Raw genomic sequence first — 27304 nt, 5'->3', positions numbered from 1 at the left:
CCAGAGGAGTAGGGGCTTGGGGGAGGGGTGAACACGTAGCCAGGAAGACAGAGCGCAGCCCTGCTGTATGTGCTCTATTCCAGCTGCTTTCCCATAGGGCACCTGGGGCTTCTGGGGTCCGGGGTGTTTCAGTGCTGCCTGTCACGTGTAGAGTAGAGGGTTCAGATGGAGACCAGGAATTAATAAGGTAGAAATTTATTTGTTAGATGGAAACTTTTGGGCCTTTTGGGGGGCGCTTTTCACTTAAGAGAGCTAGAAAGAGATTTTTGGCTGGAGAAGCCCTTCTTCCCATCGCACTTTTGGTCCGGCTGCAACCACAGAAAAGAGACAGTGGGAAGCAACACCCCTCTTAGAAGATGGGATTCTATCTTGGAGATGCAGTCTAAAACGGGGACTGGTGAGCGGTCATGTTGCTGCCTTTCCTAGCTCTGATCCCAGCTGTTTCCTGTCTTTGCACTCCCTTTCCTCCTCCTCCAACCACCTCCATTTGTACACATTTTTTAATTTTTTTTTTAATTCAAGAGGCATCTCTGCACCAATGTCAGGCTTGTCTGTAGAGCCCCTATCTCTAAAGCAAATGGCGAACTATGCACCCGTTCCGGCCAACTGGCCAGCAGGGGAACACGACTGGTTCTCTGCCAGGGCACTGCAGAGACACACACTGGGGTCACCTGGGTGCGATGCCACTATTCCTGGAACTAAGAAAAGAATACGTTGGATTGGAGACTCTAAAGGGATGGTGGGCAAAGGTGTAGGATCGAAGTTTCAAGCAGCAGAATTTCCCAGGTTTGAGGTGACCAAGTGTATTCCTGCCACCAGAGCGCTTCTTTCTCCCCTCTCCTATTTCCTACAGGGGCAACCCCTGTAACCCACCTTGCCAGCTCTTCCTTCTTTCCTGTCAAGGCAGAGGCATGTGGTGGGTGGGTGAGGGTCTTGAGGTGCTCTGGCCACAGGTGCCATCTGTGTCTCCTCCTTGTGACCAAAGGGAACCACCAGATGTGGTCCAGGGGAATCTCTCTTTTCTGCCCATGGGCCACCTCACTTCAGCAGGGAGATGTCGTCAGCAAAGTCATCGTGCTGATGGCGCAGGCAGCGGAGGCAGCGCCACTGACACACCATGAGGCAGAGCGGCAGCATGAAGAGGGCGCAGATGGCAGCCATGACATAGGCTATGGTCATGAGGGTCGACTCGTCTGTTTGTGGGATGTTGTAGCCACAGTCTTCCATGTCCGGGGTGACAAAAGGGCCTTCCACCGCCGCTGTCCTGAACTCATCGTGCACTGGAGAAAGGGCAAATGTGAATGGGCAGCTCTCAGTGTCACAGAGCAGTTTGGATCATACACCGAAAAGGACTTCCCGATAGGCCTTGCAACCAGCCCTTGAGGTGGCTGTAGAATCTCCCTCCTTGGAGACATTTGGGAGCAGGACAGGAAGCCACTGCTAGGTGGAGGCTCTCCTCCCAGGCCACTGGGGCAACAACCCTTTCTAGTATACCCATCCAGTAGGAGTAATACCTCAAAGTCAGTCCTTCTGAGGTGACCAAAAAGCCAGCCCCACGTAAACCTAGTAAACTCACCTGCTGCTGCTGAAACTCAGTTGCCAGACCCTGGCAGCAGCGTTCAGGCCCAGCGTGCAGCAGCTGGCAGGGTCCGTTAGGCTCAGCCTGCTGCCCTTGGATCCAGAGCTTCCCAAAGTGCCGCGGCAGCTCTTGCTGCTCTGGATCTCCCACAGAGGTTGCCAGTCCAGGCAGGGCTCCCCACGCCGGGCGAGACCAGGAAAGCACACGCATGGACACTAGCTTTTACACGACATGTGGACTCCGGCTTGAGGCAACTGTTACTGTCTCCAAGACTGACATGGGCCCGGTTACCCTAACCGCTGGCCGGGGTGAACGTGGACAGACAGACCCCACCCCCTCATCCCCAGTGCTCTCACCGTGGCAAGCACTGACGGCAAAGCCGATTCGTTTCCGGGCCCGATCAAAGACAACGTAGAAGCCCTCCATGATGACAGCTCCCATGACAGTGCCTGTGGATGACTGGGAGATGGCGAACTTGTAACAGTCGTCTTGGGACGTGGCCACGTCTTCCACTGGCCGCAGGTATTGCTAAGGATAAGCAGTCAAAGAGTAAGAAAGTATGTCTTCATCCTTCACCCCATCTCTGCCTTCTAGGTATTGATGCCCTTAGGCTGCACTTCTCTTCGTCGTCCCTGAGCTCTGAGGGGTTGACTTTTTTCCAAGAGCCCTTTACCACTGGACCCTCATCTATTTTGTCTTCCGAGTCCTGGGAAGCATGCCTGTTCACTATATCCCAATATATACTTTGTTCTCTTCCTGGGATCCCATTGATTAAGGCCGGGGACATACCTGTGGAAGGATGGTGATGCGGAAGGACTGATTGGTGACCTCCCCCATGAGGTAGAGGGAGATGACTGGGAAAATGTTCCAAGGGGTGGTGCCTGCTTGCCAGCACACCAGCTGTTCCCCTAGCCAGAAACCGTCTGGAAACTTCTCCGTCTGTGTTGGCAAGAAAAGGATAACAATGAGGAAACAGCCTCTTTCACCATCTTGCTGCTCCCATTTTGAAATAACTTACTGGGCCCCTTACTTGCTTTTCCATGAAATATCCAAACTGGGGAGAAGTAAACCAAAACCCGAGGATTAGAGGAAGAGAGTGGGAGCATAAGGCCGGAACTTTGGACCAGGGGGATTGTGTGCTAAGCAAACTGAGGTCCAGAGCAGAGAACCATTTTTTAGAGATCTAAGTAGGAGGATCTAAGTGTAGGTATCTTGGCTCTTGTTGAAGAATGTGACTCTCACAGACTTCCTGTGACACTGTGTCATCTGTACCCTTGTTCTTAGTCCCACTGACCGAGGAGGCAGCCTTGATGGACTTGACAGCAGCTTCAAACACTTTCTTGGGCAGACGAAGGTTGGTGGTACCACTGTCAACGATGCTCTTGTCGTAGTTGTACTGAGGGCGAAGACAGGGTTAGAGGATCGAAAACCTTTTAGAAGCCAGGCTCTGGCCAGAATTGGAGGGGTGCGTCTGACTGCTTAGGGTCCTTCCTGGGTAGGCATCCTGGCTTAGCCACTTCTTAGGTGCATATCCTTGGGCGAGTTACCTAACATCTGTGCCTCAGTTTCCTCATCTTTAAAGTGAGGATAATAGTACCTACCTCGAAGAGTTATTATAAAGTATTAAATAAATTAATATATTTGAAGTGCTTAGAACTGTGCCCCGTGCATAGGAAGCATTCAGTAAACATTAACTCTTAATATCTTAGGTGGGAAGACGTGCTCCAAATCTTGAAAGTAAACATATCTTGTATAATGCTTCAGCTTTTCATAGTACATTTATATCTGTTCTAATTTAACATACATTAAGAATCTAGGTAAGGAAGACCCAGATGGTTTAGCTGCCGTGTACTGGGTATTGCTGTGTTTCAGGCACCTGGATACACGCTGTACTCATTTTCTTGGAAAAAGCTGTTTTTACTTCTGTTTTGCAGATGAGGAAACTGAAACACAAGATAGTAACTTGCCTGAGGGCACAGGGCTAGTAAATGGCAGAGCTGGAAACCCAGGTCTTTCTGACTCCAAAGCCAGACTCTTCTCATGTCACACTGCCTCGAGGATGACTTGCCTAAGGTCGTCAAGCAAGGCGGTAACTGGCGTCCAGGGGTGCTTTTCTCCTTACCAGACCGCAAGCCACGCAGCCCCAGACCAAGTGCCCGCCAGTTCCTAGCCCCAGACCTCAGGTCCCGCTGTGCGACTGTTAGGCTCCTGACTGTTCCAGGCTCAGCCTCCAGCCCTTCTGCAGGTCCTGCACCCCTGCCTCATTCTCCCAGCCTCAAAACTCAGGGTCTGGCCTTGTGCTGTGTGGCCTCCCCCTTACCTCTCCCTGCTTCCCCCTTGGTTTTATTACCTCCTTGCAGTCCATTTTCAGATCCTGTCCGTTGATCTCCACCCGCACAATGATCACCTCGTAGTACCACTCCCGCCGGATGGGTGTGTACCAGAGGCTGCCTGTGTACAGCGAGTGGTCGATACCCCCGATGATCTAGGGAGACAAGGCGGCAGTACCCGTGACCCGACACAGAAGGACAGCAAGTCGCTCAGAGGGCAAGCAAGAGGACCAGTCATTTCTGGGGTAGCAAGGCCCTCTGCAGGTCACTTTTCTCGAATCCCTGCCTCTAATCAAATCATAGTCTGAAGCGATTTATACTTTCTTAAATATGTTAAGGATGTGTTCAGGGAAGGAGGCTTTCCAGGATTTTTAATTACTTGTTTCAGAATCCCACAGCCCTTGATGTAAAGTTATTTAAACCTAAACTGGCACAATAAATGTTGAGTGAATGATAATTGCTTCTATTATAAGTTTTATTTCCTCTGCATGTTGGAGATAGAGAACCATTCACCAGTTGTCCTAATTAATTAATAAATAGGCTTTTAAACTCCTTCCATCTCTGCCTACTGATCATCAGACTGAATAATCTTGATTTGAGAGGCCTTCTTTTCACTTCTTTTGAAGTTTTCCTAAACATCTCTCGTGCTTTCCAAGTTTACCATAGGTGCCTCAAAGCCTTTCTGGAATCATGCAAGGAAGAAAAGGACAGAAAATGAAGAGGGGAGGTGCAGAGTATAAAGAGGTTTCTCTTGATTCTCAAGAGGTGCCCACGGCTGTGGTGTAGCCTTAGAGGGTGGGGACTCAGAAGGTACTCCTCTGCACAGTGCCGGGACCTCCCCTCTCCTGGGACCTACTCACCATGCTCCCTCCAACCGAGGCCAGCACTTCTGACTGGTTGAGGGGGAAGCCAGCGCCGCAGAGCTGCAGGGAGAAGAGGTTGGGCACGTGGGTCTGCTTTACCAGGGAGTCGAAGAATGGCTCCAGGGAGTCATCAGGCTATGACAGGAAGAGAGAAGGAATGAATCTTCGCATGGAAGGCCCTAATGGAAGGGGCTTCCTGCCTGAACTGGAGGGCAAGAGCAAAACTTGGGGGATGTTCCTTGGGCAAGACCATCTTGATGTACTGAGACCTGGTGGAGACTGGGAGAGCAAGACACATGGGCAGCACAGACAGGAAAGATCTGTAAGATCGCTGCGCCCTGTCTGCTTAACCTGTTTCAGATTTATGGGGCTGCTTTTATTATTATTATTTTTTGTCTTTTTCTTTTAAAGTCGTAGAGTCAATAGAAAAAACAGCCTATTCCTCTGCCTATCACAGTGTCTCTCACCACACTTCTGCCCTCTATAGGGATGAAAGTCACATTTTACCACATACTTTATTTTTTCACTTTTCTTTCTTTGTTTTTTTGGTGGGGGAGACAATTACATTTATTTATTAACTTTTTTTATGGAGGTACTTGGTATTGAACCCAGGACCTCGCGAGTCCTTAGCATGTGCTCTACCACTGAGCTATACCCTCCCTTCTATAGGGATGAAATTACGACTGCCACCCAGTGCCCCTGTAAAGTAACTCTTTAAGCTGATTTGTTTCCTTCCTTTATTCAGGTCCCTCCCCTTGTCTCTCCCGGCTCCATTCCTGTATAGCATGCAGTGTGCAATGTGCAGACAGAGCCCAGGGCTAGGCCTTGTTCCTCTCACCCTGGCAATCTCAGCATAGGCCAGCCCCAGGATGCCCTCCCAGTTGGAGCCATTGATGAAGAACTTGTCTGATTCAGTGATGGCAGCGATGTTGGCACGCACAGTGACGTTGGGGCCATGAGGGATGCTCACCAGGTCAGTGCCCAGCTCCCCCTCCCACTTGCCCTGGGTGTAGGGCACGTACACGCCCTTCCGGAGGTCCCGGTACGTGCTGGACCTGCGGAAAGGAGGCAGAGAGTGTGGGTGCATAACCACAACTGGCACAGGGATCTGTCATCTAACATACTCCCAGAGGCCTAATCTCATTTCAGGGGCGTCTGCGTAAGATAAGATGCTGTCAGGCCGCTCAACAGAACACCCTTAGGATCCTTTACCAGAACAGAATGTCAGGTGACCTTGCAGACGGGGGCTCGCTCTCCTGTGCCCGCAGCTTGTATTCCTAGGTCCGGAGCTCTGGCCCTACGAAGAACAAGCCTAGGCTTTGTGTATTGTGCCTGCTGGTGCTGAAGGGACAGCTAGCGGGCACCTCTTCCTCCCCCTACTTCCCCCCGCCCCCAGCCTTATCATGCTCCCAAAGAAAAAAAGGAGCCATTGACTCTTTTGCTGTCTTGGGACCCAGTGGTACCATCTGAGTGGTAGAGAAAGTACCAGGCGGGGCAACTTCAGCAAATTCTTCCAAAGAGAGGGTTTGCACAAGCATCTCGGCAGGGCAAACGGGCATTCATTACACACCACCTGGATGGAACATCCTCATTGACGTGTGTCATCCCTACCTGTGTGGAGTCATGGACCAGGGCTCATGTGTATGTGACAGGGCGGTGATGGGACAGGGACAGGGCGCTGGAACGCATTCCCTTTCATTGACCCTGACCGTGCCCCACACCCTGACTGCTTTCTTTAGATAGGGAAGTTAAAGGGGAAGGAGCAAGAAGGTGGCCTTGGCATCCGCCTAGAAGTCCAAGAATGGGATGTCAGCCTCTACCCGCATGTTTTCACACACAGATACGCTTCAGATATTAGATGGCTTCTCTCCACTTCCTGTTTTTCTGTTAAAAGGGCTCCCAGGTCATCCCTCACTGCCTCTCTTACCTTAAAAACCCACTTCCACCCTCTCTCCCACCCATTGGGTAAGTCCAGCTGCCCCTCTGGGAGGGGCAAGGAGGCATTTAGCGTTCAGTCCCTGATACCAGGCAGTGGGGCTTTGGACGACTCTTCCTTCTTTTCCTTGAACCGTGCAGAGTCACTGAGAGTAGCCCCTGGGCGTGAACACAGCGAAGGGGCTGTCGCTGCAGCCTTCTCAGCCTAGACTTAGGTGGTCATGTCAGAAAATGGAGCACCACGGAGCGGGTGGGATGAAGTCCCGAGGCCTCCCAACTCAGATTGAGGGAAGGAGCCCCGAGGTTGCCCTGGGAGCTTTGGGGCTGCTCTCCTTCCTCCTTTCCCTCCCCCAGGAAGCTGCTCTGTCTGGGTACTAAGCACTTCCTGGCTGCCCTTCAACCTACCCTTTGCATAGTTTACCTCCTTGACCCCCCAGCTCCCTTCTCTCCTGGCCACTGTTGCCTTCTTTTCCCTTCCTCTTCCCCAGCAGAAAGGAAGGATGTGAGGAGCTGGTCCTCCTCCCTGAAGCCCTCCCCAACACTCCTTGGCCCTGGATCCTTGGGAAGGGCACCCCCGCCACCTCCCCAGCACTCACAGCTGCCTCTGGTAGTAGCGATGCAGGAAAGGGTGGGGGGCAGCCCCCACGGCAAAGTTACTGCTGCCTGTGTCCACCAGGATATTGAGCTGTCAGAGAAAGGGGAGAGAAGGACATTAGGACAGGAGGCCTGGACTCACCCCCATCATCATCCTGCAACCCTCACTCCCCAACCCCTTTGGAGTGTCCAGGGTGAAGCTTTCATGATGCAGGACTAGACAGGCTGGCACCTGCTAGTACCACGACCACAGACAGAACACAGGGTCCTGTGACATCGTCATCATGGCCTCAGAAACCTTGTGTTTGCTTCTGTCTTCTCTGCAGAATAGAAACATTTTCTGTGTATCAGAGAAATGTAACTGGTGTGTGTGTGTGTGTGTGTGTGTGGTTTCTATTCCTATTTCTCCCCACCGTCAGCTGCCCTTACTCACTCTGTGTGCTAGCCCAGTCTGTCTGCAGAGTTCGCCCCTTCCCCTCCTCTCTGGTCCTCCTAGGAAGCACGTCACCAGCGGGCTGCCTGGCTCATCCCCCTCCAGCTCAGAGATGAGCTATTCTAGGAGCTGGCACTGGCGAGGGGAGCTGTGGGGACCAGGATGGCACGTTGGGGCCCACATGTTTCTGACCCTGCCTGCCAGAATGTGGCTCCCCATGAAGGCCTCCCCTTCTGTCTCAGAGGTGACACAGACCTGCGCGTCCCACTGTCAGAAAGAGTGGGGAGCCAGAAGCCCCATATGAGGTCCTGGTGAAAAGCCATCCTGCCAGGGCCCTGGTTTTGGCTAAATGAATCCGGACAGGTGTCATCTTGCTGTTCCTTGCTGTGCGGCTCCTTCTACACCTCTTCTACCCCGGCCCTCCTTCACCCTGAGATGGCCTGACCCTCCTTGGTCAGTCCAGAGCTATTTTTTGATGCTACCTACATCCTCATGGGTAAAAAGGAAAGACGCCCATCCTCAGAAACACAGTTATTTGTAAAGTGAACCCTCTCTCGTGGACTTGCCGTCTCAACACCTCTGCTTCACCCCTGACCTTGGGGGCCCTCCGTTTCTGCATCACCTCCCCTCAGTGCAGTTACGTCAGCTGACCAGCTTTGGTGCAGGCTCTGACCTTGTCACCTGGGCAGGTCACTGTGCTGCTCTGGGCTTCACTTTCCTCCTCCCGGATGCTCAGTGGTCCTCTGCGGCTCTGCTGACTGCACCTCCCCCAGCACCCGCTCTGGCTTCCTGGCCTCCCCAGGGCCCCAGAGACTCCTCTCCACTGTCGCCCAGCCCTCTGACCCTTCCTCCTCCCTCCTTCCCTGCCCCCGCTCCAGGCCTGGTTCCCACTTCCCTCTCAGCCCCTCTGCCCCTACTTCTCCCCACTGTCCTACTCCCTGGTCTCTAAGCAGCCACCAGCCCCAGATGCTGTGCTTTCAGAGAGAATCAATAGAGCTGGAGGCGAGCAGTTCAGATTTCAATCAACCAGGTTAATGATTAAAAAGGCGCCTTCACCCACCCACTCCCCAGAGCCCCCTCCCCCACCTGCCAGGACTCTGGTCCCAGTGCAGGGGCTGGCCTCCTGTTTCCAGGGGACCTTGTGCTCACTGGACCCCAAAGAAAGAGGGTCTGCCCACAACGCTGGTGCCCGTGGCTGTGCAAAGGGGGACTACCTGGAGTGTGCACCTGGCCGGCTCCAGGAAGATCAGACCATCCTTCACAGTGGAATGAGGGTTCCTCTGGGGGTTCCGAGTCCCAGCTGTTCCAGGACCCCTCCTCCCCACTCCTCTCTGCAGGCTGCTCCCTCCTCAGCCCCGAGGCCCTGGCACTCGTGTTGCCTTCCCTACCCCAGCCTTTCTCCTCACCTAAGGAATGTCTCCCCCTTCTGCCCCCAAGGGGTCAAGCCCAGAGAGGAACGACCCCTTCCACCACTCCCACGCCTCCATACCAGGAATTCAGGCCACCACTGCTCTCTTGGCCTCCCCACTCCACCCTCCACACACAAAAAGGGAAACCAAAGTACACAGTTGCCATTTCCTCCTGAGCAAATGTCCTTCTGTCTCTGCCCTTTGCACTGTGATCCTGCTTCTGAGAGAAGTGACTTTGGTCCTGTCCTTCCAACAATTCTACCCCCGGGCAGCCTCTCTCTCCTTCCTGCTCCCAGAGGCCTTTTGCAGGGCAGAGGCCTTGGCAACTAGCACCACGCTCCTTATCAAGAAGGCAGTTAAGGGCAGCCTGGACGAGGAGGGTCTGTGTACAGCCAAACCTCCGCCGATGCCCTCCCCTCTTATTCCACCGAATGGGGCCATCAGATGGACCTCCCCCATCTCCCACAACCGTCACCCCACCTGCCTATGCCTGGGCCCCAGCCTTCCTCCCAGTGGCCCCTCCTCCTGGCGCAGGAGAACTTCCACCTGGAGCCAACTCCCTCCTTCTCAGGCCCCCTGCCCTAGTCATTAGCCCTTTCCCTCAGGTGGACTCAACCATCATGCCTGCCCCCCCCAAACTGGGTTCGTCCTATTGGCATTTACAAATGCTGTCTCTTCATTAAAAAAAAATTCTTTAATCTCACATCCGCCTCCAGCTAACCCTCTCTCTCCTCTCCTTTCACAACCAAAGTTCTCGGCCAAGCTGTCTTCCTTTCTTCACCTCCTACTCACTCCCCAATCCATCCTGTAACTGAGTCTCGCCTCTGTCCCTCCCTCCACTATAAAACAGCCCTTACTACCAAGGATTTCATGTCACCAAATACAAAAGACAGTTTTCAAATCAATCCTCATCTTACTTGGCTTCTCCGGAGCATTCAATGCTGCTGACCCCTCCCTCTTTGAAACACTCTTCCCGGCCACCCTATCCCAGGCTTTCCTCCCCACTCTATGATGGTATCTTCTCTGTCTACTTTGCAGGCTCACTTCTCAAGGCTCGGGCTTTGGCCCTCTCCCTCTCCTGCTCTACTCTCTCCTTAAGCCATCTCATCCATGGCAGCGGCTGCAATTACCCACTATGTCCCCTTCCTCCTCTTTGAACTGCCTCAAAGATACCTCAAATTCAGGATGTCCACGGCTGACCTTACATGGTCCTGCCCATCTGTTTTTCCCCAATGTTCCCCGTGTTAGTCACCATCCATCTGTTCCCCACATCAGCAACTTTGGAGGCATTCTAATACCTTCCTCTTCTTCACGTCTCTGTACAAAGCATCAACAAGCCCCGTCCAGTTAACCTGCTAAAAAGCCTCTGAATGTATTCGTTTCTTGCCACCACCTTTGCCACCCCTGGCCAACCTATCATCTCTTTCTGGAATATCACAACAGCTTCTCAAATGGTCTTGGCACCTTGACCACCCTTGACCTCTCCGATATGTTTCTGCATGATGGCTGGGATGACCTTTTCAGAGTACAAATGTGACCATGTCACCCTCCCACATCAATGGTTTCCCTTTGCTATTATAATAAAAACTTAAAGCTTTAACATTTCCTCCATGGCCTGTTATGGTCCATAGCCAGCCTAGCTGGTCCCATACTCCCCCAAGCCCTCTGCCCACCAGCCACACAGGCCTCATTTCTCGTCCTTCAATCAGCCCTGGTCCCTCCCCCAAAGACTGTTGCATGGACCATTCACTCCGGCTGCACCGGCCTCCTTTCCACTTGCAGTTCTGTGTTCTCCTCTCATCCTTCAGTCTGAGCTCAAAGGGGACTTCCTGAGGGAGAAAGACTGGGTCAATAAGTGGTTAAAGGAAGGAAAAGGGGAAAGAGCAAATTTGCCCTATTTTGGGGGCGAGGGAGGAATCTCTCAGTGGCCCCCGATCTGTGGGTGTTTTTAGGCTATAGGTGTGGCTTGAGCTGCGACCTGTCTTCCATTCACCAGACTCCCTGGTTTGACACCAGCAGCCCAAGGGCTTGGAGCCATCTTACTTCTTCCCCATCCCTTGGGGCCAGGCCAACTCAGGAGTCTCTGTAGCCCTTGTCTTTGGATGCCCAGAGGGCCACGGTGTGGGGTCAGGGCTAGGTCAGTGCCAATCACTTAACAAACAAACGTGCCCCTGAGGACCTCAGAGGGACAGGCAGCTTCACGGGAAGTGCTAACAAGCCCCACAGGGAAAGGCACACCTGCCCATTTCACTCTGTGAGCAGGATTCCCCTGGAGGAGTTTTCAGCAATAGATGTTGGGTGATGGGTTGGTGAGTTCAGGGTGAGCTCTTTGTTCCCCATATGCTACCTGTCGTGGCCCCAGCTCTCACTAGCACATGGGGATTGCTCAGATTCTGCTAGATGAAAAGAGCCTTCAGGAGTCATCTGTCCATCAGCCTGGAGAGATGGGGACTCTTTTGAGTCCTCAAAGATCTCTAGTTATTAAGATCCACAGCCTTTCTTGGCAGCCTATGCCAGGGTCTTACTACTTTTATATAACTTTGGGAGGGGGCTTTAAACTCTAATCCTTCCTACCAAAGGAAAGTCTGTTTCCTTCTGTGTGGGCCTCAGTTTAGAAGGGAGAGCCCTTATAGTCTCGTATCACAAGTCTTTCAGCTGAAGCTGAAGTGTCTTTCTTCCGTTTTTCAGAGGAGAAAACTGAAACTGAGGGTGAGTAAGAACTTGGCTCCTCTTGCACATAAGCCACAAAGCTAGGACAAGGGTCCCTTGGTTCTGACTAACCCCAGGTCTGTCCTTTCATTTCTTTAACTTTCCTTTCTCATTTGGAAAGGAAATACATGGTAGCTCGCCACACTCATGAGTCACACTCCCCTGCATCCATGCCCTTGTGTGATCCCCGCTGACACTGACTATGGGCTTGGCCATGTGACTTGCATGGCCCAATGGGACATCAGTAAAGGAGGAAAGCAGAGGCTTGTTAAGTGTTTGTGCAGTGGGGGCACCGAGCTCTTGGAGTGTGGCCCTGAGATGGTATATGAGGAAGCTCAGTCTTGCCTCCACTTAGCCTGGCTCCCAGCTGACCCACCAGCTGAATGCAGCCATATGAGAAGCCCAGGGAAGACCTGTAGAAGAACCACAGCCAACCACAGAATCCTGAGAAACAACGGTGGTTGTTTTCAGCCACCAAGTTTGGGGGTAGTTTGATATCCTGCATCAGATAATTGATCCAAAACTACCTGGATTAAATCTTGAGATCCTTGACTTTGGGGGCACCTAACCACCCATATGTCAACTCCAAATACCATCTCTTGTCACTTTCCCCCCCTCTCCCCAAGTTTCTCAGCACAATGATCTCTCACCTCTGCACATGCTGTTTCCTTTGCCCGAAACATTCTCTCCCTGTTTTGTCTGACTTCCGTTCAACTTTCAAGTCATAGTTTAAACGTCCTTTCTCCTAAAGGTCTTGCCCTGATGACCCAGCCAAGATTAGGTGTCTCCTCTTGCAGGTCCTCAGTAACACCTGTGGTTCTTTGCCTATCACTCATTAAACTTGAAATCATTAATCCAGCATCTGTCTGTCCCACCCACTAGAAGCTCCAAAACTGTAGGAAGCAGGTTTCTGTGTTTATTATCCAATTCTTCTCTAGCCGTCAGTAGCTGCTCCTTAATATTTTTTTTTAAGCTGACAGTAATTGCTTCATTTCCTGCAGGTCTCTGTGACTCCACAGACTCTTGCTGTTAATTCTCAGCCGAGGGTCATTGCAGGGGTGGTTTTCAGTGAGGGTAGGGTAGTGTGTGTGGTGATGATGACAATGGATGCCCACCGTACCCATGAAATTGAATGAGTAGCTGCCCAGGTTCTTAGAAGTAATTGGAGTGACTTCAGGACTCGCTAGTCCTGGAGCCTTCTGAGTCATCTGCTTCCCAAAGTAGATATTCCCAAACCTGAGCCTACCCAAGGCTGGGACAAGGGGGCAAGGAAGGACCCCAGGAGCCTCAAGTTAGCAGCTGGGCATGGCTGAGGGCCAGCTGAGCACACAGCTCCTGCCTCGAACTGAGTCCAGTGACTGGGTCCCGCCCAGGTTCCTCCCACCTTGACCAAATCAGCTGACCCGATGGAAATGGACTCCTTTCCCAGACGTATCCTTTGTTTCCACTTCTCTCTCCAGGTCGAGGCTGGCAATCAGTACCTGGGAGCAAGCAGGCTCCCTGGTGCCACTTACCCCTTCTTGGGCTGTTTTTAAAAAACGAATCCCAGGGTGGCCAGGTCACACCAAACTTTATCAAGGGCACCCTTCCCCTTTAGACAGGATGCTTCATTTCCCCCACGCTCAAACTACACGCAACTAATATTTATCAGTGCGTTCTAGTCAAATGAGATGATGAATGTGAATGGTCAAAAAACTTAAATGTTCTTAAAAAGCAGATTAAAAAAATTTTTTAAGCAGCAGAACCCTTTTCCAATCTTATGCAGGATCCTAATGTACCAAAGAGAAAAAAGCAGAGATGTTCTGCTTGAGGGAGAGGTTTTACCTCCTCTGTCTCCATCTCCTCCCAATGGTGGCTCTGGAGGTGTCTCTTTAGCACCTTCAGTCTCCAAGGAACCCACCTGCGAAAACTCGCCCTGAGGGTATCAGAGCCACTGCTACCTGCTTTTCATCGTCAGACAGTAAATCCTTCCTGTTGTTTAATCTGGTCCCATCTACAGGTGACAGGACTGTAATCGTCTGTGAGTCTGTCCTCAGGTGAGAATCAAGCTGATCTCTGGCATAAGCCCAGGTTTCTCACCCCCTCTCCCCGTTCCCCCCGCAACCACCCCAGCGCCTGTTCTTGCTCAGCACATAGGCCTCTTCGCTGGAGCCACAGAGAGATGCCAGGGTTCACTCCTTGTGCTACGTGGTAAAGGCTCCACAGGTGCTGGAGTCGGACAATTGGTGGGATTCACCAACCCGAGAGGCCAATCTTGGAGCCATCCAGCCTGGGCATGGTGGGGTCACAATGGCCAGCAGACAGGGTAGCCACAGAACTCATCCTGCCCGGAGAAGCTCAGGGCAGCTCTAGGACCAGAGGAATGGTGTTTCCTTTCCAGAATTCCCCACTGCCCAGGCCCCCAAGCGAGATGGCTCCCAGCAGACAGAGAAGTTACTTGTCAGGTAGGAGGGCTTTGCCTGAAAGATGTTTATCTTCCAGGATTTTCAACCAAAGTTTTCAGCTTAGCAGTTTACCGGAGCTACCCAAGATGGGTTTCTGACCATCTACCTGAGTGAGAGGGCAGTCTTCCTCAATGCCTCCCACTCCCAGCTGAATTCTTTCTTTCCTGACTTGGGGAGGCAGAGGAAAAGGGAGTGCAAGGGCAGCCTGAGAGACCTAGCAAACGCCTATGTGCCACCAACCCCAGCAAGACAGTTGTGCTCTCAGGGACTGGAGGAGAACTAAAGAACTGGGATCTCTCCTATTTTGTCTAATTTGGAGGGTGGCTCTTTGAGTTCAAGGGGTTTTGACCTTTTAAGTACCAGAATTCAATCAACCAGTCAATCAACAAACCAACCAACCAAACCAATCAACCTGGAATTTCTCTGTATAAAAACAACAAAAGCTGACCTATTTTGAGAGGGCCGGGAGATTTGGGGGCAGGTAGGACAGTGGAGGGCGTGGTGATGGGAAAAGTGGAAGGTATAGTCTTGCCTGCTTACCTTTCTCCTAAGCTTCTCTCTCACCCTTTACAGAGGTGAGGACTCTTTATAGACCCCATAAATCACAATTTGAAAACCATTCTCAGGGGAGGGTCAGGAAAACCATTTGGCATCTTCCTGGGTTTGGAGACCCTGGATCCTCGTAGCTTTCTACTTCTCTGATCATTTTCTTTTGCTGCCTTGACCCCTAATCTACACCTAATCGTTTTCCTCTTCTCTTACCGTTCTCTCAAAGGACAAGCCCGTTTGCTAACTTGGCTTCCACAGTCACCTCTCTGCAGGTGACTCACGAGTCTTCCTGTCTAATCCCAGCTTCTCTCCTGGTTTCCAGATCCCCATTCCCATCTGGTTGCTGACACATCCACAGGAATTGTCCACTGTCATCTCAAAGTCAACCAACATATCCCAGGCTATAGATCGTTGGAAAGAACCAAGTATTTGGACTTGGAATCCAAAGACCTGGCTTTGAACCCCAGCTCTGTTCTCTCCTAGCTGAGTAAATTTGGGCAAACCACTTAATCTCTCTGAGACTCAGTTTCCTCCTCCCCAAAATGGACATGCAAATACCTTGTCCTTATGATTAAAGCAGAAAAATAAACATGGAATTTTGGTCAACTCTACTGAGCTTTAAAACCTTGCTCCTTCTGCTGTGTACCCTGATACAAACAGAGTCAGAGAGCTTAAAAGATGAGGGCCCTCTTCTCTTCCCTCTCCGCCACCAGGGGCAGAGGACATCCAGTTGAGCTGACAGGTGAATACTGGCTCTCTGAGGACCTCTCCTTTGTACCTTCTTTCAGGCCCTTGTCCTAATTGAGATTCTTGGCTCAGACTGTAGACCATCCAAATTATCCTCCACCCTGGAGCTGTTTTCCTAGAGCCACAATTACACTAAACCATTTCCATGCAGCCTTCAGAATGAAACCCAACTTCCACTCACGGCAGCCCCACCACAACTTCTAGCTCCTTAGCATAGCTAATGCCTCCTTCTGAAGTTTTCTCCCCAAATAGCAAAGCTTTCTTATCTTTCTAGGCCATATTCAAATGCCACCCTTTTCCAGCAAGCCTTTTCTAACACTCTGTCCGAAGCAGCTGCTTCTTTCTTTAGACTGCCGAGACTCACTCTTCTATGTGTACCAAATGCACTTGGTCCTGTGTGATATTTGGGCGTTCACGTGTCTGTGTCTCACACCAAATCGTGAGTGCTCCAAGAGCTAAGACCATGACATAGTCTTCTGTTCGGCACACAGCAGGTGGTCAAGAAATATTTGTTAAACTGAAAATTGACCATCACCAGATTTCAATCCTAGCAATTAGATGATTGTCCTGTGTTTGAGTGGTGCTGCTCATACGGTTATAATGAGATGACATCTTTTCGTTTAAGTGAAGAGAGTGCAAATGCTTTCTCCAGGAGCTCCAGCTCTGCAATTACAATAGCCCATCAACAGTTCTATTTATTTTTTTAAAAAAATTTATTTTTAATGGAGACACTGCGGACCGAACCCAGGACATCGTGCGTGCTAAGCACGCACTCTACCCCTGAGCTTACCCTCCCCCAACAGTTCTATTTAGATGTCTTACACTTTATTGATTCACTCACTCAACACTTTTTAGGTGCGTGTTCTGAGCCTGGCACTGTCATAGATATGAGATAAAGAGAGATAAGACCCTGCAAAAATTAGTTAATTAAAAAAGGCACTGTCCTCAAGAGCTTGATGTTTTATGAGGGAAACAAACACAAAAAACAGTGACATGTTCTGATAAGTGTAGTAAGGGAGACATGAGTAGATGTCAGGAGAATGGAAGCAGGATCTCTGAAACACTCTTCTTCTCCCCCAAGACACACAATAGGTGATATGACAGAGGAGGAAGGTCAAGGGTGAGACAGGGTCTCAGCCCACTGACCTGCCACCTGGCCAACTGGCCAATTATTTCACCTTTCAGACCCCATTTCTTCTGCTAGAAGCTATGAATAAGACCGCTTTATACACTGCAGGAATTACCGTAAAGAACAAAATAATCTCTGGAGAATATATTTTAAAACTTGTATAAACTGTAACCATACATACAAGTATATATCTGTATACCTGTACTCCTGAACAATCCCCTCCTGCCAACTAACAAGTGGTCTTGCCATCCTAATTCATCCCAGATCAGAATCCTGAAATTATCCTTGACGTCTTCCTCCTCACCCTTCACATCAATGTCAGCATGATCGGTCCATCTGCTTTGTACCCTTCCTTGCATTCTGTCCCCGCCCCCCCTTTTCCATTTTATCACGGCCTCACGCCATCCTTGTCACAGCTTCACGCATAGACCTTTTTGACAGAGCCTCCTTCTGACTGCATTTCTCAGTACCATTCTTTCTAAAATTCAGACATATCTTCCTAAAAGATGGCTTTCTTGGTGTCATTCCCCTGTACACATAAATTCAATTTTCTCCTTATTTCTGCAGACTAAAGTCTAAACCTTATAGCTTGACATTTAAGGCTTTGGCCATTTGGCTCTATCTTATTTACCCAAACCTGTAACATTAACTGGACTGGGTTTCTCACTGACTCCTGAACAAACATGCATAAGCCCAAACACACATAACTCATCCTCTCATTCATGGTGTCCTTGCTTGGTCTTAGGGGACAGGGCAGGAAGGGGTGGACATATAAGTAAAGTGCAACCACAGTTCAGGGGACCCTTTCTCCACTGGGAATGGCCTCGCCCCTCCTCTCCATCCTTTAAGACCACACTCACAGCACATCTCCGTGAGGCCTCCCCTATTTTACTTCCTCCAGAACACCTGTGGCACTCACTCTCTGTACCACTCTACTGCTATAGATCAGTGCTTCTCAAACTTGAGACACTGCCCTGAGATTCTTTTTTCTCTTTTCTTTTTGTTAGTGGAGGTACTGGGGATTGCACCCAGAACCTTGTGCATGTGAAGCACTCACTCTACCACTCTACCTCACCGTTCAGCTCCTGAGATTCTAATTCTGCTCTGGGGTGGGGCCAAATATTTACATTTCTAAGTGGCTCTGATGACAAGGGTCTGGGGCCCTCACTTTGAGTACCACTGCTACAGATGACCAAGTACTTGGAATTTCACTTCCATGCTAAGCTCTTTGGAGCAGAAAATGTATTTTCTGTCTCTTTGTGGATCAGTCTCCCAGCCCAGTTGCCTGGTACATAGCAAGTGCTCCACAACTTTCACTGTTACTTGTTCAGGGTACTGTGTACATCCTTCTTATAGACTGCTGCGGGGAGAATCAAAGTCACCAAAGAGCGCAGACTGGCTGGTGTTGGCTTGGGTTTGGGGCCATAAGCCAATCCACAGAGCTGCTCTAACCGTGGTCTCCCTGACACTGGCTCCTTGGGCTAGTGCGGAACTTTAAGCCCACTTTCCCCTTCTCCCAAGAAGAAACTGACATTCTGGGGGCAATTGCTCTCTGCCAATTTCTGGGCTGGGGGGTGTCCATGTTATTTCAGGGGTCCAGGGAAGTAGAGTAGTGGGTCCCTGGCTTTTACATGTTTTATGCATAAAACATGGGGGCTCAGAACACCCAAGTGTTTTTGCTTCCTTGCAGAGCGCAGAAGAGAGCGAAGTGGCCGGAGAAGTTAGGAGAAAGTGACTTCATATTTACTGGAGGACAAGTCTCTGTCCAGGTGCATTGTTCTAGGTGCTTTTGCCTACATAGCCTCTGTTAATCCTCACCATAACCTGGCAAAGGAGATCTCACTTCACCCATTTTAAAGACATAGCAATAGCCTCAGAGAGGTTATATAATTTCCCCAAGGCCACACAGCTGGGAAGAGGAAAAGCTGTGGGATGTGGATCCGGAATTCCAGGTCAATCTGACCCCAGAGCCCTTGTTGGTCCCACTGCCCCATCCTGTGTCCATGTCCCAGGGTCATGCACAATTCACACAGCACATCAGTAGCAGAAAAGAGAGCAGGTCCCAGGTTCCTATATTCTCCTGCTCCCTGACAGCACCTGGCTCCTGTTGGCTCAGGCTGCTAGAGGCCTGGATTCAGGCTCTGTCCTCACACTGATTCAGGACTATTTCTGGGGAAGTTACAGGCATAGGCAAGAGGAGAGATAAACTGGGGAGACCAGAATCTTGGATCAGTTGGGAGGTGGGAGGTAGACCTCAGCGGCCTGGACCTAGGAAGTCTTGCTTCTGTCAGGCAGTTGGGAAGTGGAGGTTAGTGTTAGATCCCATGTAAGAGCTGCCTGAGCATTCCAGGGAAGTGTGGTGGTTCCCCCTACACGGAAACACCCTCCCACCTTCACAGACCCTCCCAAGGACAAGCCTCCCAGATGCAGATCTGGGGGAGGGGGTGGCTTAGATGTGCAGGCCCAGATTCAAGGTGACACCAGCACACCCAGAGCCATCCTGCCACTGGTGCCCAGGCTCACCCACAGAGGAGGCATATGCTCACAGAGGTCAGCCACAGACAGCACTGCGCGGAGGGCTGCTCAGGGCCACAATCCTACCTGGCCAGATGCGCAGAGGGTGTGACCTCCACCAGCCACCTTGGAGGTACCTTGGAGAATTATCAGAAGGGATAGGAAAAGCGGGCAGCAGGGACTTCTCCACTACCATCCCCCACCCCAGCACCTAGCAGCTCATGGAAGGAATCTCATGCATAGAAGGGGGCTCTGACTCCTTTGCTCTGTGCCATCTATGATCTGTCCTTTCCCAAGGCTCTGTTCAGTCCCCTCTGGCCAATGCCTGGGCAGGCATCATGTGGGGGAGGGGCTGGAGTGCCAAATGCAAAGGTGGGAGGGGGAGCTAGGGGCGGGGGCTGGGGAGGGCAAGAGTTTGTCAGAGCTTCTGGGCTACAGTGGCAGTCACAAGGAACTCGGAAACCTCACTTCGCTGTCTCGTGGCAGCCCAGATGGGAGAAAAGGGCTGAGCCAACTTGTACCAGGAGTCCCTGCTCCTCTAGGTGCTGGGAACCATGGGCAGAACCTCAGATGCCAGCGACTGGGTGACTGAGGTCCAGAGCAGTGGGGTTGGGAGACGCAGGCTTGGTTTGGGCTGACACCTGTTCACAGTGTCTCTAGGGTTTGGACTCTTCCCCAGGTCAGGCTCCCCCCACTGATGTGTTTCTCTTGCCCCAGATCCTTACTGAGGGGGCTGTGTGTAAGACTGGGAGTGAGGGGAGTGAGGGGAGGGCAGTCGGACCAGCCAGGCTGGGAAGCCTCTGTGGGGAAAGGAAGTGGGAAAGGGGAGCTTTCGGGCCAGCTGCTGCCAATATGATCCCAGAGATCAGATTTGGGGGTGGGTCCCCCCAGCCCGCACCATGCAGCCCCTTTTAGCAGGAGCCAGCATGCTGCATCCCCAGCCTGTCTCCTCATGCAGGAGGGAGGGGGAAGCTGGCCCGGCGACCTTACCGTCTGTGGGGGGCTGCCCACGGTCATCTCCACGTAGTAGCCTTGACCGGACTTGCCCCTCAGGTTGTCCACCATCTCTACAAAGCTGCCCCTCCGGCCGGGCTCCTCTGGCTCCTCGTCGGTCTCCCGGGGCAGCCGCAGCCCCAGGGGGGCCCCCCCAAGCCCGCTTCGCAGGGGCAGCCGGATGCCGGGCTGGGAACCGTGGGCAGGCAGCACTCCGGAGCCCATCCACAGCAGGAGCCAGGGGAGCGCTTGGGCCATGGTGGGCCCTGGCCTTGGGGTGCCCTGGGCTCACTCCGGCCCACGTCCGTCCCTGTGGCCTGCCCCCAACTCCGGGTGCTGGAGGTGGTTCTCAGGAGAGTGAGCTTTGATGCATCGGGGCTCCAGAGCCTGCAGGCCCCTCCACCAGCCCCCGGTCCAGGCTGTGGGTAGCGGGCAGGAGAGATCCGCAGAGAGAGAGAAGGGGAGGAGACGGATCCGGAGCCCGGCTACATCTGGCCAGTGGTCCAGCCTCAGCAGAGGTCCGGGAGAGGACGACTTGGGCCCCCTGGGGGGCTGGGAGGGGCAGGCATGGCAGGTCGGAGGCTGCTTTCCTGGTCCTCCCGGCAGCGGGCAGCAGGGGAAGGGGCAGGGGTTCCGGGCTCCTGCGGCTGCGTTTGCTGGTCAGGCCACCATAATCCCGCTCCCAGCTCCCAGGCAGGCTGGGGAGGCGGAAAGACTTGTGGCGGCGGCTGTCAAAGCCAAAGGGTTTTCGCTTTTCCCTGGGATCGCTGGGAAGTGTAGTCTTCCCATGGCAGGCAGCCCGGCTTCCGGGGTTGGTGAGGGGTCTGGGATGCCCTCTGCCGAGACGGAGTCCACCCTGCAGGATCCTGGCGGGAAAGGTTTCCTGGGCCCTGGCAGGGCGAGAAGGGCCATCGGGAGAGAGCGGTGGCTGACCTCTCTTGTTCTGTCAGCCCTTCATCCGGCATTTCTGGAGCACCCACCGTATGCCAGGCACTCTGCCAGTTCCTGGGGCCACAGAGAGAAATTAAATGCACATGCACCTACAAAATGACGGGGCATTAAGGAGAAGGGATTTGGGGGACGGTTGGGGGAACTGGGAAGACTCAAAGGGAGGAGGTGGTATTTAATTTGAACCTTAAAGAATGGGTGGATTTTTCAAAAGCAGAGATTTGGGAAGCAAGAGTCAGGGGGGTAGGAGGGGATTCTAGGTAGCCAACGGAATAAGCAAGGGCCAAAGGAGGAAGGTGCAGGGGCAACCTGCCTTCTCTGGAGCCTGCAGACTGCAGGCAGGTGAGATACAGTCGGGGCTTCTCTCAGCTGAATCTTTTTTGCCTTTGGTGCTTTACCTGCCCTCACCTCCACCCCAGATGCTGTGAATCCTCAGGATCGTCATGATTTCTGTGCTGTCGGTGAACTAAGGGTAAATCACTGTTGTCAGCTTTAAAAGGTTATTACTCTGAGAAGTATCTTGTATGTTAATTGGTAAGAGCCTTAAAATGAAAGGTTTAGAGCTAAAATAGCTTAAAGGAGAAAAGCCGTATGATTATATCAACGTACTATTATTTATCATATGTGGAAAGCTGTTGTTAAAATTCAGTAGTCCTTCTGATAAAAACCACGAGGAAACTTCTTAAACAAGATAACAGAAAATCATAGAAAACAATAGTAATTGGCTAAAGTTATTTCCATGAAAGTCAGGCTTTGGAAAGAGAAGGTCATTATCACTACTCATCCCACACAGTGTAGATCAGTTTAGCTAACTCAATGAGATGAGAAAACGGAGCAAATATTAGCAAATTATGTGCAGGCTATGTAATATGGATAGAAAAATCCTAACCAATAAGGTGGCTGGATACTGGTTAAACAATAAAAATCAATAGATCAATGTATGTGTGGGAATTTTGTATATGATAAAGCTGGCATTCATATTAGAGGGAAATAGATACATTAGTCAGTAACTCTTGTTGGGAAAACTGGCTATTCTTTTGGAGAAAAGAAAACTAAATTCCTATCTCATTTAAAAATAAACTCCAGATAAGTCATAGAGCTTAACATTAAAAATAAAACAAAAATAAAAAATAAAAAATAAATTAAAAAGAAAACTACAGGGAAAAATAGAAGTATATTTTAATAATCTTATATTGAAGAAGTTTTCTCTAACAAAACTCAGAAGATTTTTTTTTAAAAAAAGGACAAGCTTGACTACTTAAATTTTTAAAACTTCTGTAGAGTTAGACTTCCAGTATTTCAATTCTGGTTCTGCCACTTAGTAACTGGTAGACCCCAGGCTGTAATTGATAGAACTTCAAATGGCCAATAAATAAATGAAAAAAAAGTTTAACTTCATTAACAGTGAATTAAAACAATATTTAGACACCCTCATCACCATTTTCTTTGCCTCTCACATTGATAATATTTGGTTTTGGTGAAGTTGTTGGTTGGACTGTAAATTATTCCATTTTTAGAGAGAAATTTGGCAATGTCTATCAAAATGTGAAAAATTAAGCTCTGAGCAATACCACTTCTAGGATCCTATCCAACAAAAATCCAAGAGTATTTTCAGCCTTGTGGATAACATCAAAACTTTGGAAGCAGAATAAATTAGTATCAGTAAGGAAATGAGACATTTAACCAATGGAATCTTATGTAATCATTATAAAGAGCAGAGTAATTTCTTATGAACTCACCTTGGAAGATGTTTATGACTTGTTAAATGAAAAAAGCACATCATAGAACAGTGTGTACATTATGATCTCATTTCTGTAAAGATTAAAAAGTAGGCATATGTGCATATACATGTATGCATATAAACTTACATCTGCATAAGCATTAAAAAGTCTTCAGCGAAGGTGGGAACCCAAATGTCAACAGTGCTTTCCTTTGAAGTGTGGGATTCCTTCCTTCCTTCCTTCTTTTGCTCATTCATTCACTCATTCAGGAAATGTGTTTAATGTCTACTACGTGCTGGCACTGCGGATGCAACAGGAAATAAAATGGAGAGAGTCCCCCTTCTCATGTAGCTTACATTCTAATGCAGGGAGACAGACAATAAAGAAGTACAATACATAGTATTTCAGATGGTGATACGTGCTATGGGGGAAGAAGGAAGATGGAAGGGCAGTTTGCAATTTTAAATAAGGTGGCTTGAAAGAATAAAGGGAACATTTCACATCTTTTTATACTTCTTGGAAAAATAGTAGGACTGAGCCTTTTTCTTATTATGTGGGCAGTTTTTTTTTTGTATATTACAAGTAAACCATATGAAAAGAGAAGAAAAAGTTCTCACAATGGAATTTCTGACCTGAGGGTAGAGCATAAAATTTGGGACTGATTTTTTTTTTTCTCCCCATCTTTGCAAAATCACTTCTAAGTGTTTATTCCTGACTGCAGAAGATAATCTACAATGTGTGAAACTCTCAGTTTCTCTTCCTCACTCATTGGGCATATTTCTGGCATATCAATTGGTGTGTCATTTTTGTTATTTCCCCCCAGAGACTTGCTTTCTTAATTATGTTTGCCTAAGGGCATTTAAAAATGAGCTTGCATTTCTGAGTACAAACCTATAGGGAAACCTGATAAAATGCAAATTGCTTATCCATGTGGGGCAATCCCATTAACCCCATAGTAACCGTTGTTTTATCAACTTCCTCCCGTGAGAGAGCAAGGACCCAAGATAAGGAACAAAAGTTAAGAATTATGGTGGCAATAAATGTCAACCAGATTGATTACAAATTCTTGAACAGACGGACCAAATCTGCAAGTGATTTTTTGAATCCCTATTTTGTGCAAGATCTGTGGTGGATGAACTGGAGAGCTCTCAGAGTCTCTTCCCAGTCTGGTCCCTTGGCCCCTCTGTGAGACTTTTTAAGGAGGGTGGAGAGGAAGGGGGAGCAATGATTTGTCATCTGCAGGCAGAAAAAAGGAAGTATAGGCAGAAGTACCACAGAAAAGATTTGAAGTGAAACATGAGGAATACATTCTGAATATCTGCTTTGGGTCTGGGATCAGGATCTGAGTGGTGCTGGGACCAGTTTCAGGAGTTAGCCGGAGATGGATGCCTCTCCACAATGGAGACTGTCAAGGGCTGCTCCAGGTGCTCCTCTCCAAGCGAGTAGCTTCACTTTTCCGCTCTCCAGCTTTCTCGCTGATGTAATGGCCAGAGCAGTCTTCGCCCCTCTTAACTTCTCCAGAAGGTTGAGGACATGTGAGAGAAAGGAAGATTTGTGCAAACAAAACTAAACCTTTGAAATTATTAGTAGCAACCCTTCTGACAGGGTATGTGGAGGGGCTACACACTATGTCACTTGTTTTCTTTCTTTTTTTATTGAAGTATAGTTGATTTACAGTGTTGTATTAGTTTCTGGTGTACAGCACGGTGATTCAGTTATAAATATATATGTATTCTTTTTCATTATAGGTTATTACAAGATATTGAATGTAGTTCCTTGTGCTATATACAGCAGGACATTTTTATTTATTTTGTATATAGTAGAATGTATCTGCTAATCCCAAACTCCTAATTTATCCCCTCCCCTTCTTCCCCTTTGGTAACCATGAGTTTGTTTTCTCTGTCTATAAATCTATTTCTGTTTTGTAAGTAAGTTCAATTGTATTATTTTTTTAGATTATGCTGTCATATGATATTTGTCTTTCTCTTTCTACTTTTTTTTCTTCGTAAACAGACTCTTTGTCATAGTTATGATAGATATTATCCCCTTCTAGCAGCCACACAAACTGAGTTCTGTGCTCTGGTAAAAAGATGGACTATGGTCTCAACTCCTGGGCAGGTGCGCACTGGTTTAGTCACAGCACAGCGGAGTAATGTGTGTGTGTGTGTGTGTGTGTGTGTGTGTGTGTATGTATGTTGGCGGGGGGTAGGGGGGCGGTGTCTCTATTACCTGACATTCACATTTTTTTGTTTATTAAAGCCTGAGTGCGTTGATTATTGATGATCAGTGTTATCATTCATCTGATAAGAATCACACTATTAAAAATTATGGCCAATAAATTGCCTTAGTTAATTCACGTTACTGTCAATACTGTGAATGATCCTTTCCTTCCCGGGAAGAAATTTCCCTCATATCTAAATTCACAACTCTCTTTTAATCCCTGGCAGAGCCGCATCAACTATCTCGGACTACATCTCCCATCGTGCAACGCGAAATGTGCAGCGATCCGACGGGACCTTTAACCAATCCGATGCAAGAGCTCTCATTCGGCGACCTATTGACTCCGAGTAGAGGCGGGACTCTCAGTTGCTAGATTGATACCCTTTCCGGAAGTGGTTGTTGTTCGCTGCAGGGCAACACCCCGGCGTCCCTGGAAGCGGGGAGCCGGGGTGGTGTTGGGGAAGCTGCGCAAAGCCGGGAGCCAGCGCCCAGGGCCTCCGGGGATTGGGGACAGGTGAGGAACCCCTCGAGGGAGGGATTGGGTGGTGGGGGAAGGAGGGAAGCGAGAGAGTCGAGGTACACTAGAGTGCCGCCGAGCGGGATGTGCACCAGTGTGGGCGGGAACTCAAAGTGAAGACGGAGCGGCCAGACCAGTGCGCCTCTATCCGCAATCTCTGTGAGCGGCGGACGGGCCTGGGCCGGGGTGCTGGCGGGGCCGGGAGAGCGGGCCCTGGGCCTCGGGGTGAGCTTGCGGGAGCGCTCGTTGTTTGTCCTGTTCAGACTTAACTGTGCAAGGCCGGCCTTCTGAGCTCTGCTTGAACACTTCTCTTGTGGGGAAGCTTCCCCCCGTACCCGAATCACGGCTGACCCAACCTTATGCCGTCTTTTGGCCAGCTGGGGAAGTTAGGAAGTTTTTTATTTTCGTTTGTTTGTTTTTACTTTTTTTGCAGTGATTCAGAAATCTCCTTTTTCTGTCTGGAACCGCTCTCCACACTTGCCTTCCACGAATCGTCTCTGTCGGGTTTCCAACCGCCCCTCCCCTCCCCTCCCCTCCCCCCCAACCCCGCGTCATCTGCCTTTGCAAGCCTCTCCTTTCTACTCAACATACACCATCTCTGGGCGATTTCACGCAGTTTCAGTTACCAGCTATTTAACGGTTACTCCCCAGACTATGGTTCCTGCCAGACTTCTTTTCTTGAGCTCCGACTTACTTTCTGATCATCGCTCACTGAATGCCGCCCCAGCCTTCCTGGTCCTCCAGATCTGTCACTCCTTTGTAGTTTTTGTGTCATGAGGACTTCACTGTTCACTCAGTCAGCCACCGTCTACATCTGGAACTCATTCATCTAATATACGCAGCGGACATTTGTTGGACCTCTCCTGTATCTAGGCAGTGGGCTAGATGGAGCTGTCCGGCAAGGCATAGAAGTGAGCAGATAATCCCAGTGTACTGGTTTAAGTGCCCTTGTTGTCCTCCTGCGTCCAGACATGACGTGAAGGACTGTTATTCTGCCTCCTCATACCCCTGAAATCTGACCTGTTCTTTCCATTCTCACATCCACTGACCTAGTTCATAATTTCTTGCCTGTATTTCCAGGATAAGTTTCTAAGGGCTCCCTCTGCCTCTGTTCTTGTCCTCCTCTAATTAATTCTTATAAAACTGTCAGAATCATCTTCCTAAACTACAGATCTGATCAGGCCAGTCTCCTTTGTGAGATCCTGTCATGGCTCCTCATCATGTGCAGGATACAGCGTCTGTCCTCCCAAGCCCTTTATAATGTGCTCCTTGCCTTCCATAGCAGTCTCTCTCCTGCCACCCCTCCCATTGTCCCTGTGTGCTGGTCATGTCAGAGTGGCCAAGAGCTCAGGGCTTTGGAGTCAGATGTGGGTGCATGCATGTCCTGCTGTGCCATTTACTAGCTGTGAAACCTTGGGCAAGTTTTTAAAACATTTTTTAAAACTTACTGAGCCTCAGTTTTCTTTTTTGAGCAGTAGGGATAATAACCCCTACTGAGCTGAGAGGATGAGGTGAGATGATATATATACATATATAACATTAGTACAGGTGTTGGAACATAGGAAGTGTTCAGTGAATATAAGCTTTTGTTGTCATAATCCTCTGCATAGGAGGGTAAGCATGATGTCAAGGGATTGGGAAACTGGTTTATATTGAACAGAGGGGAGCTG

At 49.9% G+C, this 27304-nt stretch overlaps 2 protein-coding genes across 9 annotated transcripts in view; one reads left to right on the top strand and one right to left on the bottom strand.

The window, feature by feature from the left end:
• Positions 1-486: 486 nt before the first annotated feature.
• Positions 487-20972, bottom strand: BACE1 (beta-secretase 1). The gene is made up of 9 exons (XM_006207778.4): positions 20226-20972; positions 7304-7392; positions 5611-5827; positions 4770-4907; positions 3930-4064; positions 2874-2975; positions 2369-2518; positions 1936-2107; positions 487-1280 (listed from the first exon to the last, which is right to left on the bottom strand). The coding sequence occupies exons 1-9, from the start codon at positions 20484-20486 to the stop codon at positions 1039-1041; spliced, it is 1506 nt and encodes a 501-aa protein (XP_006207840.1). The 5' UTR covers positions 20487-20972; the 3' UTR covers positions 487-1038.
• Positions 20973-25517: 4545 nt separating this feature from the next.
• The window catches only part of CEP164 (centrosomal protein 164), a 58500-nt gene continuing 56713 nt past the window's right edge, over positions 25518-27304 (top strand). For all 8 annotated transcript variants that reach the window (XR_012066536.1, XM_072953807.1, XM_072953801.1 and 5 more), the window contains exon 1: positions 25518-25631. The gene's annotated coding sequence lies outside the window, so the exon portion shown is untranslated. The remainder of the gene's footprint in view (positions 25632-27304) is intronic.

The sequence above is a fragment of the Vicugna pacos genome, chromosome 33 (genome assembly GCF_048564905.1).
Source record: "Vicugna pacos chromosome 33, VicPac4, whole genome shotgun sequence".
NCBI classification, from domain to species: Eukaryota; Metazoa; Chordata; class Mammalia; order Artiodactyla; family Camelidae; genus Vicugna; species Vicugna pacos.
The sequence above is the reverse complement of the archived record's forward strand: the minus strand, read 5'-3'. Positions and strand labels throughout refer to the sequence as shown.